The 17,303-nt window shown below is 40.7% G+C and overlaps 2 protein-coding genes across 2 annotated transcripts; both read left to right on the top strand.

Moving 5' to 3' along the window:
- Nucleotides 1-5,692: 5,692 nt before the first annotated feature.
- LOC308365093 (histamine N-methyltransferase-like) lies at nt 5,693-10,654 on the top strand (the record flags this gene model as incomplete). The annotated part of the gene is made up of 7 exons (XM_080838424.1): nt 5,693-5,751; nt 6,277-6,423; nt 8,817-8,869; nt 9,586-9,693; nt 9,874-10,004; nt 10,106-10,199; nt 10,299-10,654. The coding sequence occupies exons 2-7, from the start codon at nt 6,287-6,289 to the stop codon at nt 10,652-10,654; spliced, it is 879 nt and encodes a 292-aa protein (XP_080694550.1). The 5' UTR covers nt 5,693-5,751; nt 6,277-6,286.
- Nucleotides 10,655-12,110: 1,456 nt separating this feature from the next.
- Nucleotides 12,111-15,656, top strand: LOC308365940 (histamine N-methyltransferase-like). The gene is made up of 7 exons (XM_080839576.1): nt 12,111-12,150; nt 12,363-12,505; nt 14,017-14,069; nt 14,508-14,615; nt 14,763-14,893; nt 15,056-15,149; nt 15,289-15,656. The coding sequence occupies exons 2-7, from the start codon at nt 12,372-12,374 to the stop codon at nt 15,639-15,641; spliced, it is 873 nt and encodes a 290-aa protein (XP_080695702.1). The 5' UTR covers nt 12,111-12,150; nt 12,363-12,371; the 3' UTR covers nt 15,642-15,656.
- The last annotated feature ends 1,647 nt before the right edge of the window (nt 15,657-17,303 follow it).

Genomic DNA, 17,303 nt, shown 5'->3' on the forward strand with positions numbered 1-17,303 from the left:
TTTCCCGCCGATGCAAAATTAAAGCAATGGTGCAAGGCAGTTATTAAAGACCTTATTTTGCATGTTTGTGTAATTGGGGAAAGAAAAAAACAGCCTTGTGCCACTGCAGTAAGAAGTTAAATGGATTCTGTGAGGGGCTAAAAAGCTGATCACTCAATATAAGACACTTAATAAGGCCATTACAGTATTGACTTCCAAAGAGGTCCAAAATACTAGGCTTATACTTTGTGTTTACATAAACCTAAGTTAAGGGGTTGAGTCAGGAGACTGAGGTTATTGTCAGGGTTATGTAAGCTACAGTTTTAGAGGGCTGCCACAGACTGACAATCAGTCTTACACTGCACCAACTGGTCTCCTACTGAATTGAAACTAATTTTTCCTTCTGAAATGAAGCTATTTTGTGTCCTACTGAAATCCTTACGAAATAGCACTGTGAGAAAAAGTGAGGGTGTTTTCTGCTGCAGTTAGATCTCATATAGCGATGAAGAAATGCACAGGCCTATTCATGAGATTTTGTGATCATTCAGGTAAAGGAGATAATGCTCGATATCTGCAGACAAAACATTTGAATGATTGAAAGAATGATTTTGCTTTATAGATAGCAATAGACACTATGTGCATCTTAAAATCAGATTTTTTTTTACTGAAAGGACATTCATGTAGTGTTTTAACAGTGAGGAAACGATAGCTTCCAAGCCAAAGGAGGGATCTCATTAGCTGATAGCCTAACCTACCAAAGTTAGCAACTAGGTCGAGTAACAGATATCAAGATATGTTCCTTGCAAATGTGCATATTTATATTCACCTATTGTGAATTATTAGAACATGCTGAATTTTGAGGACAACTTGAGAGAGGAGAGAGATAAATGCTTCTACTGTGCAAACGTATGTGTCTTTGTTATGGGAAAGACAAATGACCCTGGATAACCTGAACCTATGGATTTGGTATGCCTATTTTGACTAATAATCGCTATTGTTGTTACTCAATCGAGTATTCACATTCACAGTATCTATTGTAATATATTATATTCTATAGTTTTGGTGACCCGCTTTTCAGCAATACAGACAACAAGAACAAAAATCTATTCAACCACCAGTTATTTTATGAGCAATCTTTCTCTCCGTCTTTTCACACACACACACACACACACACTCACATACAAACACAGGATCTATCTGTTTGTGTAATTCTCTTTCTTTGTCTCCTTTTTCCCCTCATACTGTGTTTCCCCTCTGTCCACCGTCAGGTAAGAAGGTCATCATTTCCTACAAGAAATGTTGTTCTCCCATTTAAGTGTTCGAATGTGAATGGCCTTGGCAGAAGTATGAGCTCTCTGAGAGCCCTGAGTGTTAACTTTGTTTCTGTCATTGTTTGCAGACACATTTTTGTTGGCTGGATTGCAGCAACTCAGTCCATGGACAAATAGTTTGAGTTTTGTTTATGTTCTATTATGGATTCTTTATATTTGAATGTGGATGTCTTTATATGTTCTTTGTGATAAGACAGCATTGTACAGGCTTACTACCATCCTGGAGGACATCTCCGTGCTACAAAAGACTTCAAAGCCAATCAGCTGGGATAAGAGGCATGCTGTAAGTGTCAGGTCTACACTCCTGCCACTCCCCCTCTGGCTACGACACCCCCAGCTGCACCTCGTTTCTTTCACCTGAGTTTTGATCACACACACCTGGCCAGTGGCAATTTTAGCCCAAAATTCTGGTGGGGCAATTTTGTATGACGTCATGTCATCGTCACAAAAATAGAGCTAGCTGATTATTATATTATTATATAAGCAATTTGCCAATATGCTCAGTTAGGCATAGGCTATGGGCTGCATTTTGAGTGCCGGCAGGGAGCAGAAATCATATTTCAATTATATTTCACATGCTTCAGTTCACAAAGATGTTGCTTATAATACATCAACAAAGTAAAATAAATGTATTGCAATGAAATAAAAAGATTCAAGGCGACACAAACTCCAGATTTACAGTCTCCACACTTCACACAAAATAACGGCCTGACATCCAGGCCGTTCTGTCTTCGTTAGTTCCGTGCTCTGGCGACTGGACTCCCAGGTCGTTTTGTGTTTTAGCCTTTTGTGGTTTGTAGTTTTTGATCTTGATCTTTTGTGCTTTCCAGTTACGTATATCTTCTGATCTTTCATCCAGTTTTTGCTTTTTGTTCCCGTTTTTTCCCATGTCCCTTGGCTGTGGTTCAATAAACTGTCAAACTACCTTCAGTCAGTGTGTCAACTAATGTCTGTGACAGTAAGTTTTGAGAGATGGTACTTAGTACTTCTATGTATCTTTTCTGCTCAGAGAATCCACTAGACTACCTCTCTTATTCAATCCATTAGACTACATCTCTCATTAGGTCTGTTATGAGAAAGTTTATGCAACATGAGTAACTGATTAAATGGGTTTGCAGTGATCTATCATATTTTCAGTTGTTTTATGAACATGGTGAATTTCCCCATGGAAATCCGTGTGAACTGTATTTGCACAATTTGTAGATATGTCTTTGGATTTTCTTGTTGTTATGAATCCTAATATGTCATGACCATCTAAAATTGTCGTGAACATGACCATGACACGGTGACAGAAAGGAAAATATTCTACTGTAATTCTAAATATTCTAGCCTAGTGAATCTTGTTTGGGCTTGATGAAAATAAGACATTTGTACAATTATTTGACTGCCCTATTACCAACGGTCGTCTCAGTAGCTCCCTCTAAAAGGGAAGACATTTCACATTTTAATTTAAGAACCACTGGGCATATGTGCTTAGAATTTGGTAGGGCATGGTAACGTGTGATGTGAGTTATTATATCTTGTTGCAGCTCATGTGGAAAATTGCACTGCAGGGTTTCTTCATACTCAATTAGGCCTAGGTGAGAGCTGTTGCTATTTTAGACTTATTTGTAAAGTTCTACACAAAACACACTGTGATGCAGTTTTAAAAATGTTTACTATAATGTAGGGTTTATTCTGAGAAAGTTTACATCAGTGGCAGTGAGATTTGTTGACTAGTTCTCTAAATATGTGATTTTGTGTTACCGTTATGGATACAAACAGAGTATAGATGATTCTTTGGTAGACAAGACTACACTCAGATTGTAGTTAAAGGTTGCATACAATGTCACGCAACAAGAGATGTGTAGAGTCTGACATACTGACAACGTCAGGGCGATGGATGAACAAATGTCACCACAATCTGTTGTCAACTCAACTAAGAACAGAACTGTAGCTTATCAATGCTGATGACTTCCAATACTCAGCCTTGGCCTGAATGATGAAGATTAACCAAAACAATAGAGTTCCTTGGCCTGAGATGCCTGTAAGTAAATGGTCTTTTTTCATGCATGTGTACAGTGCAGTGACTCAGTAATCAAGTTATCAATGCGTGAGAGTTCGCAGGTAGCCCTCGTGTTCATGGGAAGCCTAATAGGATACACAGCTGTTTGACTTGACTGGGATTATTTGCAGTATGAAAAAAATCATGTGTACAACTAATTATTCTATACTACAATCAAGACCAGTCAAATCAAACTTCCTCATCCATAAACTCTATTGAGAAGTCAGTGAACAGTGCATTTCTCCTGGGACCCTTTATCTTAGGGGTCTTTAGAATGGAGAATAGGGGCCTTAAGAATGGAGTGTGTGTGAAACATGTTCTTCGACTTATACAAAATTATACAATTTGTTGTCTCTGTTTGAATCAAACATACAAAGTATATCATGTATAATGAACAGCCTAACCATCCAAAGGGAAAAAATAGACTGACTGCATAATCATTTTGAGAAGATAACTGAAAATGTTCCAAGTATCTGGGCTGTAATGTTAATGAACTACTTTGCAGGACCATTGCGTCGACTTTTACTACAAAGTGACTCTCAAGATCCAAACATAATATATCAAGTAACAATGGATCCAAAACTATGCAACACAATCTCAAAAGCAGCAGTTAAAGCCATCTTGTCAACTAAAGGAGTAATGGACTGAGTCAAAGCTGCTACCACTTGGATGCACTACATATTTATAGGCTACATGAGCGTGTGTATACTAGGATCAAACCTAGTGGTATTCTAGTCTGATATACCAGCTAATGAAGGAGGACATTAATGTTATGGACTATACTCTCATGTGCTATTGGACCGTAACAGTAGGCTACTACTAATGCCATGACTCCACCCACAACATTACATTTTTACAGGATTCTTGGAGTGGAGGGAGAGATCCTGCACATACATCGAGCCCTTGAGCATATCCGCAGTCGCGGGGAGCCTGCAGGGGATGGAGGCTTCCTTAGGGCCCCAAAGCATTTTAGTTACCACCGGGGGACCAGGGATGCTGTGGCTGGAGAACATTTGCTGCTGATTCCGAGTCGCCAACAGGTAGGGAGGCCACTTCCCATCACCGCCACCAGGGGCGTCATCCTTGCTGGAGGAGGACTGCACAACAGCATCGCTGCTGCCGGCCAGAGGACCCACGGCATTGCCATTGCACGGAATACTCCGGGGGTCTTCTGCATCACTGCTGCTGAATTGTGGGCTTTCAGTGCCACTGCCGCCAGCTCAGGATCCCCATGTCACTGCCACCTGCCTGAGAGTCCTCCATATAGTTACTGTCGGCAGAAGGGCCTCCATCCAGCCATCACTTTCCCAGCCCTTACGTTTCAGAGACAGTTGCTCCTTGCCCTTCACCCTGCCATGGGCTCGTGCTGATGACCAGGTTTGTGGTGCTGCTGGGCATGATGGTCCAACCCCTCAGGGACTGTTTTCCTGCCTTTGACTGTTCCACAGGCCTCTGCTGTTGCTGTGGCTTGTGGGAGTGCTGGGGGCAACTGTGCCCGATCGTCTCTCCACCGTCCTGTGTGGTTGCTTGGGACAGCTAACCACTTCGTAATTTCGCCTGCTGGTTGAACCCTGTGTAGTGCATTAATATTACATTAACATACACGCAGAGAATTATGGGAGAATTACTTAATCACACAAATCACACACACACAAGTCCAGGAAGCGCTGCTACCCTCTTTCATGATACAATCTTTAAACTTAAAATGATGTAAAACAGTTATATAAGACATCTCACGATGAACAAGAAGATCCAATGTCTGAGGCAATATCCTTATATTTTCTCACAGCGCTATTTTGTAAGGATGTTATGACTTCACTAGGAGACTGGGTTGAATGCACTCAATGGTAGTTATCATGTTACAAAGGCTATGTAAAAATAACCTTTACACAAAAAAAATGCAGTACAATAAACATTGATTTAATTGATCAGAACTACAACAAATTTTGAAACAGCTTTTGCTGAGTTTTAGGCCGTGGTGCTTTAGTCTTTTCAGTCAATGAGCTATTGAGTAACGCACTTAAATCAGTCAATGAACGGAAAAGACATTCTTCCCTAATCTTTTACCTCAGTTTCATACTATCTGTAAGTCAGCTAAGTGACGCGTTTGTTATCATTCCAGTCTTTGGTCAAATATACTGACGACAAAGTCTCAAATCATTACTGAAAATGACTAGGCTACTACTGGTTTCCCATTTGAGTTACCAATTGATAAGCTACTGCCTCTTTAAGGGCTGCTGCTGTTTGTAAGACAGAGGAGGAGTCGGTCTAGCTTGAAAGAACGTGGTTCCGAAGATTCTCTAGTGTTGACACCCTAGCAAAGTAGTCTACGGTTTCTGTTTGACACCTCGTAAGGAAAATACATTGAGATACTCATCAAGCTCAACTGAATTACAGGTAATAGCCTACTAATTACAACGGATATATTTAGAGCATAATACCAAGATGTAAACAAAGAATACATTGACTTTCAATCCCACTTAATTTCGTCACCTTTATTATCGATCAGATAAGAACAAATGTCAAGACTAACTACTTTGCCAGGCCGTCTTTTATTTAATTTAGTCTTTTACTTTCATTTAATTTCTTAACGCTTGTAATGTCGCATACGCAAACGTGTGTTTAAATAGAAGCTGTGCATTTTAACACTTAATGTATTTTTTTTAATGAAGGCTTGGGGGCAAAGGTTAGTGAATGGGCTGATAACATTGTTTCGCCGGAGTACAGGCTGCAAAGCGTACGTTAAGCGATTTTAATGGTACCGCATTACAGTTTGAAAAGTGCCTACATATCTCCAATGGCTACTTTATTATAAACACGCTACACCAACAGTGAAGGTCTGTGGTAACGTTTGAGGTTAGTGCCAGTGCTTTTCCAAATGCTTTCATACCAAGGACGTAATTATATGTTTTCTTCTTCTAGGTGAAATCAAATGGCGTCATCCTTTCGAAGCCTGGTAGAAGATGAGAATAGATACCTCAAGTCATTCCGACTATTTCTGGAGCGCTCCTCTGAACATCAGTGCATGCAAGACTTCATCCAAGGAGTTTTGCCTGAGATCTTTACAAAGTAACAGTGCTGTGTATCTTAAAAGCAATGGTTACACATGGCTCTCTGGCCCATTTAACATTTAGTTGATGCTACTTGATTACATATTGAGTATGTCTTATTCATCTGACTTTATGATGTGGAAGGAGCTACATATAGACTACTCTGCACATCTGCTTCTGCTCTGACTCAGAGTGATTAGGCAGCCTAGGTTTCCAGCAGGCCATATAGAACCATGGTTACATGAGGCTCAACAGGAGCAAACAGCTTGTACTAACATTGCCTATAGAGTCTCATCTACCTGTATGATTCCACAGATGTACCACATACATCTGACCCCTTCCTCATAGCCCTACACAAATGTGTGCCTGAGTAGCGCTAGTGCTAAAGGTGCTGTGTCATACACTCACTGTTTAGTTTCATCACAGTCAGATTCAGGACCAGTCCTGCTACCAAGCAATACTATTGAGTAGGTCAGACCATAGGTCCCATCAGAGTTTTCAAGTAAGAAAAGGTTCAAGGCAAGGTCCAAGTAATAGCTATGCAAAGTTCTTGCAGCTGAATACCAAATTGAGAGCCCGATGAAATAGGCGATATGAGTTGAATGGCATTTCACTGGCTTTAGGAAGATCTTCTTTAAAGATGCCTAAGCTTTAAGCATTCACGACTTTATTCACACACTACTCAACTGCAGTAAGTACTATGGGCAGCACTTCCTGTATTTAGAGTCCTCCCTAAATATTGCAACATTCTGTTGGTTGCCCAACACTGACACTTGTCTGGTCCACACCGCTCATTGCGTAAGGTCTTTGCATTGAATAGGTTAAGAATGTTTTAAAGACACATTATGTATATACATGTGATGTTATAAAGAACACAGCGTAACCCTCTTAGTAAGTAAAGCCCATTGGCCTGCTGCCAGGAACGTTTTTACAATTTGGATTGTGATTGCCACAACATATTTTCACCAGTGGATTGTGTATATTGCACATATACAGTACTGTGCAAAAGTTTTAGGCAGGTGTGAAAAAATGCTGTAAACTAAGAATGCTTTCAAAAATGGAAGTGTTAACAGTTTATTTTCATCAATTCTTCATAAATTAACAAAATGCAGTGAAGGAACAGAAGAAAATTCTAAATTAAATCAATATTTGGTGTGACCACCCTTTGCCTTCAAAATAGCATCAATTCTTCCAGATACACTTGCGCAGTTTTTGAAGGAACACGGCTGGTAAATTGTTCCAAACATCTTAGAGAACTAACCACAGATCTTCTGTGGATGTAGGCTTCCTAAAATTCTTCTGTCTCTTCATGTAAACCCAGACAGACTCGATGATGTAGAGATTAGGGCTCTGTGGGGGTCATACCATCACTTGCAGGACTTTCTGTTCTTCTTTAAGCTGAAGATAGTTGTTAATGACATTGGCTGTATGTTTGGGGTTATGTTCCTGCTGCAGAATACATTTGGTGCCAATCATACGCCTCCCTGATGGTATTGCATGATGGATTAGTATCTGCCTGTATTTCTCAGCATTGAGGACACCATTCATCCTGACCAAATCTCCAACTCCACTTGCAGAAATGCAGCCCCAAACTGGAAAGGAACCTCTACCATGCTTCACTGTTGCCTGCAGACTCTCATTATTGTACCTCTCTCCAGCCTCCAGCGAACAAACTGCCTTCTTCTACAGCCAAATATTTCTAATTTTGACTCATCAGTCCAGAGCACCTTCTGCCATGTTTCTGCACCCTAGTTTCTATGTATACGTGCTTAGTTCAGTCACTTGGCCTTGTTTCCTTGTCGGGGTAGAGCTTTTTGGCTGCAACTCTTCCATGAAGACCACTTCTAGCCAGACTTCCCCGGACAGTAAATGTCTGTACCTGGGTACCACTGGTTTCTGCCAGTTCTGAGCTGATGCCACTGCTTGAAATCTTCCGATTTCGAAGGTAAATAAGCTTGATGTGTTTTTCATCAGCTGCATTAAGTTTCCTTGGCTGAACACTGCGTCTACGATCCTCAACGTCTTCTTCAAAAGAGCTGGAACTGCACATTTTGAAACCCCTGTCTGCTTTGAAATCTTTGTCTGGGAGAGACCCTGCTGATGCAGTATAACTACGTTGTGTCTTGTTGCTGTGCTCATTCTTACCATGTAAATGGATAAAAAATAAACATTTATTGTTTACATTTTTCAAAGCATTCTTAGTTCATAGCATTTTTTCACACCTGCCTAAAACTTTTGCACAGTACTGTATCTACAAAAAATAAATGAGTTTCCTCTGGTCTGTAGGCCAGGCTATAAGGATCATCAGTGGGAGAGATAATCATCCATTTCCCTTGCTTTTATGCAACCATGATATCAGCTTTTAAGAAGTCAGTATTACAGTAAATTACAATTTCCCTCTCTTCCCTCCAGAATTGGAAATGGAAAAAGCAGTCTCAATGTCATAGGTGTGGGCAGTGGAGCAGGTAAGTCATGTTAACTTGCCTACTTTCTCTATCAGCGAGAAAAACAAAGTCCACTTCCCCCCCTCTTTTTAAAGAAGAGCAGCTGTCACAAAATACCTCCCTGTGTTGGTTGCATTAGACATGCTTTAAGATAAACCAGTGAGTTTGGTAGGGTGCTGTCAACATTTCACAGTACATGCCAACTACATGTTGGCTAAAACCTTCACAGAGTAATAATGAACATGTTAAAGCACCGCAGACCTGCCTCAGAATTAAAGTGAACACCTTAGCAACACACTCAAATGGGCCCTGAGAGACAGTCAATGATGCTTTTGTAAGCTGCAAATGGCTGTTTGGCCACTGGCACTTTGTTCTGATCCTGTGCCAACTTTTGCAATAGCCTGTCAGACTATGGGGCTCTTAGTCAAAGTCTCCTTTGATGAATTCACCTGACAAACAGGGTCTAAGAACGATAGTGTTTTCAGCATGGGTGCCATAACATTTCATGAAACTTGGCTTTGTGTGTGACTGGTTCCGTAGTTTAAGACTGATGTTTTATTGTTGAAAGGTGGCTTATAGGCCTTAAGTAAAAGTGATCTTGACATAAACATTCCCCTTATATGACTTCAGTTTTGCTGATGCATTGGATGTGGCAATAGTAATTACCCTGGTGGATAGGCACTTTAGTTTATGTGAATTTTATTTTACTGATTTTATGGCACTTTATATGACTGTAGGTGAGATGGACCTGCAGATGTTCTCCCAGGTGCGTCTGAAGCTTCCAGGAATCACAGTGAACAATGAGGTGGTAGAACCAAGCGGAGACATGCTCTTCAAGTATAAGGGTAATTAACTTAAATAAATTCATATGGGTGCTTTTGTGCATAAGGTTTTCAATTTATGGTCTAGTCTGTTGGCTTGTTGACATTATTCTGGTGGTTCCAAAAGACGTTGTTAACCAGGGAAATCTACATCTCTAGATTCCTCTTTTCATCCTTTTTAAACTTGCCTTTGGTGTTTCTCAGTGTTGGTGTCAAAAACCCCTAACCTTGAGTATATACACTTCACATGGAATAAGATGACTGCATCCGAATTCGAAAACCACTGGAAAGAGAGAAACTTGGATAAGAAGATTGACTTCATTCACATGATACAGGTTGTATAATGTGAGCTGCAGCATCATTGGCCTGTGCAGTGACAAGCACCCAGTGATGTGCGTAATCAGTTTTTGCTGAAGTGATCTCTCCTCATCTACAGATGCTGTATTATGTCAAAGATCCTGAAGCAACCGTCTCATTCTTCAGGAGTCTGCTGAGTGAGAACGGGAGGCTGGTGATCATTCTAGTGTCTGGTTGGTATTTCAGTTCACATTTCTATGCAACTGTACTTCCATAATGTCTTTGGGAGATATGATTGACTGATGTGGCTGACAATGAATTGGTAATAACAGGCCAGAGTGGATGGGGCAAGCTGTGGAGGACATACAGAGCAGAACTCTGCAACACTGAGATCAGTCAGTGTGTCACCACCGGAGATATCAAAACCTTCCTGGACGCTAAGGGCATCCCATACACAAACTACGAGCTCCCATCAAAAATGGACATCACCGAGTGCTTCACAGAGGGGGACGAGAAAGGCGAACTGCTGCTGGACTTCTTGACTGAGGTCATAGACTTTAGTAAGAACGCTTCTCCTGAGCTCAAAGCAGGTGTGAAGGCTCTACTGCGCCACCCAGACTGCAGCAGTGAGGAGGATGGGAGAGTCATATTCAACAACAACCTCGGAGTGTTAGTCCTGGACCCATAGCCATAGGGGGTTGTTGAGTGTTAGTCCTGGACCCATAGGGGGTTGTTGAGTGTTAGCCGTGGACCCATAGGGGGTTGTTGAATCAAAGGTGTACGGTACTCCTTTGCATGACGTAGATCAGCTGTTTCGAAGGAATTCTCCAATTATCAGGTGCATTTTTTAAAGTCGTTTAGACACATTAATGTATGAAAACGCTAATTTGCACACATCAGTCAATCAGACAAATGCATCATTACATATCAGAGAATTGTAGCTAACAGGTCCATAGCAGTGCTTATGTTTTATCTTAAATCACTTGATAAACTCAGATTTGTTTATGATTATTAGCAGCAATTTGCTTAGGTCAAGGTGAATTGTTAATCAACACAATGAAGAACCAGTCTCGAGATCTCAAATGATTTATTGCCACCTTTTTACCTTGGCTGTTTGTCACATGCTTGTGGACTAGTTGAACCCTTATGGAATGATGAACCCTAGTTGAACCCTTATGGAATGACTTTTTGCAAAGTTAATATTTCCATAAAGAACACCTACGCCTTATTCAAACAAAAGAAGTGCACTGGCATGAAGAGAAGTGGCCTGCTGTAACCTGTTGGAGCATTCTATGAACGGTTGTCCTTTCTTTCAGGAAGAAATTAGTTGTCAGTCCATTCCTCTAGATCACTGAATAAAGTTTGGATATCCTGTTTGTTCTATGTGTAAAATCATATGAAAAGTTATTAAAAGCCAGCCAGCATCCACAGGACATGGTCTTTTACTTCATCTGTGTTAAAATTGTTCTTTTTTTCCCCCTTTCCTTACATATGTGTGCTCTGCCATGTTGGTCATCATATTTGTGAGATGCAGGACTTTAGATAGTGGACCTCCTACGTCTATACAATCTGTGAACTCCAGGTATGAAGACTTACTTCCCATTAAATACAGCAGTAGTTTTCAGTGACATTTGCTCAGACTGTTTTCCTTCTGTGTCTGTAATACACCACTGACTCATTGCATAACTTTGCCCAGTGAACCGCAATGGCCTGCACTGTTGCATATGCTTAACTTGTTAATTTATGTAGAGGTACCTCGATACATTGTGGATACAACAAGTTGTTGTTTAAAATTATGGCATTTCAGCCATACTGAATACAAAATATATTACAGTTCATAAGCCATAATAGCTTTACACATACAAAAGTAAAATTTCTAATCTTTAAAAAAGGAAAAAGCAAGGAACAAATGCAAAAAATCTTGATAATTCAACACATTGAGTATAAATGTGAGATGTGACACTAACACACAGAGCTTCTTGGCTAAAAGCATTCCAATGGCTGGATGATGGTGAAAGGAGCAGGGGGCTGATTGAATGACATTAGAATTTCACTGCACAGCTGCTAGCCCCTCTTGTGTGCACTTTGAGCTGCCTGTTATGCAACCAAGACACTCCCCTCCCACTCATCCATTATTTGCAGGCTCTGTCTACCAGCGTGCACATTTCCCCAGCAAAGCCAAAGGTAAATGAAGAAATATTTTCTATGTTTTACATGTATTGCATGCTTTAGACCTCAATATTAACATCTTCAGTATCACTGAGAATGTACTAGGTGCTGAACAACTTTTGCCAGACATGAAACAACGAGAGGCCGCTATTCGGCTGAACTCCCTACACATAGCAGCTGCGATTTTGAGTTTGTTCCCCACGTGTTGGATGTGTCTTCCACTCTAGGAGATACTCATGGCGACCACAACAGCTCAGGCTGGCTATGACGGCGACTATGTGCAAAGATTTCAGTTCTTCCTCCAGCATTCAGGGGAGCACACGGTCATGCGAGAGTTCATGGACAAAGTTCTCCCTGGTGAATTTGCAAGGTGGGAAAAAGCATGCAACCTAAACACTGTGGCTAGAAATGCTTAACGTTCTCATGCTTACAAGAGTTGTCCAAAATCTGAATGTCCTCATGCCGAGGATTAGTCATGGACATGGATTCGTCCAAAGGCATGGATAGAGTTGGTCATTAGTCAAAGGCATGGACACACTCAGGAAATGGGGGATGGGGTGGGAGGTGTAAACTACCAAAATCTCAGACAAGTAACAGGACTCCTACTGTTGAATTGTAACTAGATAAAAGTAACAGGTCTCTTACTGTTGAAATGTAACTAAGATAAAAATTAGTATTTGTGGGAAGTCAGCATCATGTGTAAAAAGTGGAATTTTCCTCACAACAAGATAATTTTCTATCAGTACAGTTGTAACTGGTCTTTCCCATCAAAAGTCTTTAATGTAAACATGAATGCAGAACAGGGCTGTGTTTCAACACTAAACTCTGTGGACTAAACAGCGTCTGTTATAAGAATGCCATCCAAATCTACAGTTCACTATATCCAGATAGCTCTTCAGCATTCTTATGCTTAATGCATATTCTCTAAATTACAGTAAACATACTGTATTCATGCAGCTGTAAAGTAAGAAATTAATGGGTTATTTGAAACTCATCCTACATGCCTTACGATGCATATTTTGCTTGCACTTGAGGTAGTGTATTCAAACTCTCAAAATGTGAATAATGTAACAAATTTCATTAATTTATTTAAAATCTTCTAAAATATACATCTTCAAATTTCACAATATTTATACACCTGATTGTGTTCATTGTGGGAATTTCTTTACAGGCCAGTTTCTGCCAGATTAAACCACCTATGGCCTTGAGCCTGCAAAGATCCCCATACAAGTTTGTTTTACAGCTGGAAGAAAATATTACTGGAACATCTTATATACGTACTTATTGAGCAATGGTTTATAATTAGCACACAAAAAACTTGTGACCTTTAAGTGTTTTATTAGGTGGCGGGGGGGGGGGGGGCTGTATCTGATAAAAATCCCCATTAAATGTGTCAAACTTGAACAAACAGAACAGACAAAAAAAACCTTAAAAGTGGCTTTAACTTCATTAACAATCACCCCATGGCTGTAATAGTTGGGATTTCTTAATCATATTGATTCCTCTTCCACGAGAAAAGGGGCTTTAAAAAAAGTGCTTGAATTCATATCAAATAGCCCAAATGTACTTGAGGCTTCCATTCTGAGAGTGCAGTACTGTAAGCTTCTGATCCAGTTAGATAATGATACTGATAAAAGGCTACAATTAGTTGTAGTAGTAGTTGTAATGTAAACAGGTTACTGAATTAATTATAAACGAGTACACTTTTATCAGGCTTTTTTTTTTAAACCTAGCCCTGTGCCAGGTGATGATGTATCCTTTGCATTGAACTATGGAAAGATAATGAGATTGATGTGGTGTGGTAGGAAGTAAAACCATAGCATACATAAACTCTAGGACATGTTTTTCATGAAAAATGTAACACTATTTTGTATGTTTTAGAATTGGAGAGGGAAAATCAGATCTGAACTTTCTTGGTGTTGGAAGTGGCCAAGGTACCGTGATCTGGCCTGGTGCTAAATTCCATGTGTTCATTTCCTGTTCTTTGTCTCCATCTACTGGCCATTTCTGCTCACTCCATTTCATTTTGTCCTGCTTGGATGGCAGTATTTAATCTGAATTATATACAGATATGTGCAGAATCATTGTCAGCATTTTTATGTGCATTATATACAGATATGTGCAGAATCATTGTCACTATTTAATCTGAATTGTATACAGATATGTGCAGAATCATTGTCAGCATTTTTATCTGCATTATATACAGATATGTGCAGAATCATTGTCACTATTTAATCTGAATTATATACAGATATGTGCAGAATCATTGTCAGTATTAAATCTGAATTATATACCGATATGTGCAGAATCATTGTCAGTATTTATTTCCGAATTATATACAACATTTCTAAAATGGAGTTTGTTGTCAACAGGTGAAATGGACTCCCACATGCTGAATATCCTACAGTCTAAGTTTCCCACCACTCAAATCAATGCTCACATTGTGGAGCCAAGCACTGCACTCATTGGAAACTTTAAAGGTGATACCCCTTGCCACTATCCCAACAACCATCTTTTCTAAGATGTAGTATTGAAATCAGGGTGAGGATCATTTGATTCTCTATGCATTTGACACTCCAACTAAAGTCAGCATGAATGACCAAATTCGACTCCACTGTCCTGTACAGCATCAGTGGCCGAGTCCCCGAACCTTCAAAAGATTCCTTTCACCTGGAATGCTGTGTCATGTGCTGAATATGAGAAACAAGTCAAAGACACGAAAGACACGAAAAGATTTGACTTCATGAACATGATTCAGGTACAGCTGCTGTACAATTTTGGCTGTTGATTTATTCAGCTGCATACACCATAGGAATGTGGGGAATAAAATGTCAGATATGTTACAAATATGCATTATGTCCATGACAGGTGTATGCATGTAAATAACCGATTCATTTTCACCTCTATTCACCCTCTGCAGATGCTGTACTACATGGATGATTATGCTGCTGTCATCAAGTTTTTCCACAGCCTGTTGAGAGAAAAGGGAAGGCTCATGATAATTCATGAAGCAGGTACGCATTCTAAACCAACTGTGGCCTTTTTTTAAGTCTAGTAACAAATCTCCAAATATATGGATGGGCCTGATGTCGTTGTGTTTCAGCCTGTTCACCCCACACTCCCTTGGTTTCTATGTTTACCCCTCATGTTTAGCTGGCAGTAGTTGGGGTACTCTATGGAGTACCTTCGCGAAGGATCTCTGCATAAAGTCCGTCACTAAGTACATTTCTGCCGGCGACGTCAAAGGCAAGCTGGACACGCTGGGTCTGAAGTATGAGGAGCACAGCATTCCCAACACCATGGACATCACCGAGTGTTTCGTCGAGGGCAGCAAACTGGGTGCGATGCTGCTGGACTTCATGACGGACCAGGACAGCTTCGAGAAGGCCTACAACCCTGAGATGAGAGCCAAAATCCTGGACCTGCTACGCGACAAGTGCAGCACGGAGAAGAACGGGCGTAGGCTGTTTGACTGCGGCCTGACCTGTTTCCTCATACAGGCCTAACACAACACCGCCTCTTTCCTGCTCTACCCCCACCCCCCCCCCCCCCCCCCAGTAGTACTAACTGAGGATGATAGAGACATGCATGTTATTTGGCATTTCAGCAGCACGCTACAGTGTCCCCTACATTGCTTGCCAGAGGCTTTTATTACTTACAGTGATTTTGTAATTCTACAGACAAGATGATGGAAATGCTTTCTGCCTTTTTCCTGGAAATAGATGGGCCCCAGCATTGTCTAGACACACCAGAAGATGGCGCTCCTGCCTATTACATTCTAATTGAAGCAACTGGGGTTCACTTATGGGGGATCTGGCCAGCAGAACAAAGTGAACATGATACCTGATGAAATGCAAAATATAATTCATTTATATGATGCTCATCATCGAATTGGTAGCCTAATTAGCTGAGCTGCATGGTCAGTCAGCTCAAATTATGTGACTGCAGTGGAAAGTCATTTTCAATATAAGCAATAAAATATGGATTTGTGCTGGATTTGTTGTGTAATTTCAGGCTGATTAGTACAGTGGAGGCATAATAGGTTCAGTTCATTTACACCCAATGTGTTCTTGTCAGACCTAAATTGAGCGCAGGCACCAATGAATTCCTCACAACTTTTGTCAGGCTCCTGGAGAGGAAGCAGTCCCTCTGCTGAAACCTAATTGAAAATCTCCATGACTTCTTCTGACAGACTCTTTCTCCCCAACTAGGTTAGTCTTGATCGCGCACATTACAAGAGCTCCCCCATAGCCGTGCATTCTGCTATCAGAGAGTGACAGAGCATTTGTCACTGAGATAATAAACCCTGAGGCTAGAGAAACCAGATGCGAAGAAGACTCAATCCTTGTACGCAGTGTAATATTCCCAGAGGCTTGAGCCGCACGAAACATGCTAATATAAACAAAACTCCACTGCAGCCCTCCACTGAGTTCACAGGCCCTTTTTATGCCAGTTCAACTGCAGCTTTAGGTGATTAGGGAAGGTGACGTGTTATGAAAGGTGTAGTCGCATGAACCGTGCTGATAAATTTGCTCTGGTTACTTGAGTAAACACTGGGTGACATTTCACCTTCAACCAGGGACTTAAACAGCTAGTTTCCTCATGTTCCTGTCTGCAGCAGGTAGAGTCTGCCACTGACACTGACTGCTTGAGAAAGATAATTTGTATTAAAAAACTGATTGCTGCAAGATTTTAAGGGCGCTTAAATCAGCCAGAGAGAAAAGTTTCACAGTTTGTGTGCTTTGTGGACATGCGCTTCATGTAAGCAAACACCTCATTCTGCCAAACCATGGGTAATCTCCACCCGGATACAGAAGCCTCTTTAATGCAAACAGAACACTTACAGAAAGTTTAAATCACGGACACAGTGAAATATAATAAGTATTAACATAGTATAAGCTTAACATATTTTAAATTGCACACTTTATCCATATTTACTGTGAATGATAAGGCTATACTTTCTTTCAGTCTGTCTTTCTCTTATTTCTTTCTCATTACTACTTCTGTTTTCTTTCTTTCCTTTTGTTTAATGTGATCCATCTCCCATGCCCGGACAGTGCCTGAGCCGACAGCTTTAAGTCAAAGTTAGTACCTGCCGTTTTTCACACTGCCCACACCTCGCAGAAGGTGAATAAAAGCCTTTCCCATTAGAGCCGCGTTCAGCGCCC

This window comes from Sprattus sprattus (genome assembly GCF_963457725.1).
Source record: "Sprattus sprattus genome assembly, chromosome: 5".
NCBI lineage: Eukaryota > Metazoa > Chordata > Actinopteri > Clupeiformes > Clupeidae > Sprattus > Sprattus sprattus.

What these genes read in the sequence shown, in the direction of transcription:
- LOC308365940 (XM_080839576.1), top strand. Translation starts at nt 12,372, where the DNA reads ATGGCGACCACAACAGCTCAGGCTGGCTATGACGGCGACTATGTGCAA. An exon ending in CTCCCTGGTGAATTTGCAAG is followed by an intron (nt 12,506 to 14,016) that starts GTGGGAAAAAGC and finishes TGTATGTTTTAG; the next exon opens with AATTGGAGAGGGAAAATCAG. An exon ending in CATGATAATTCATGAAGCAG is followed by an intron (nt 15,150 to 15,288) that starts GTACGCATTCTA and finishes CCTCATGTTTAG; the next exon opens with CTGGCAGTAGTTGGGGTACT.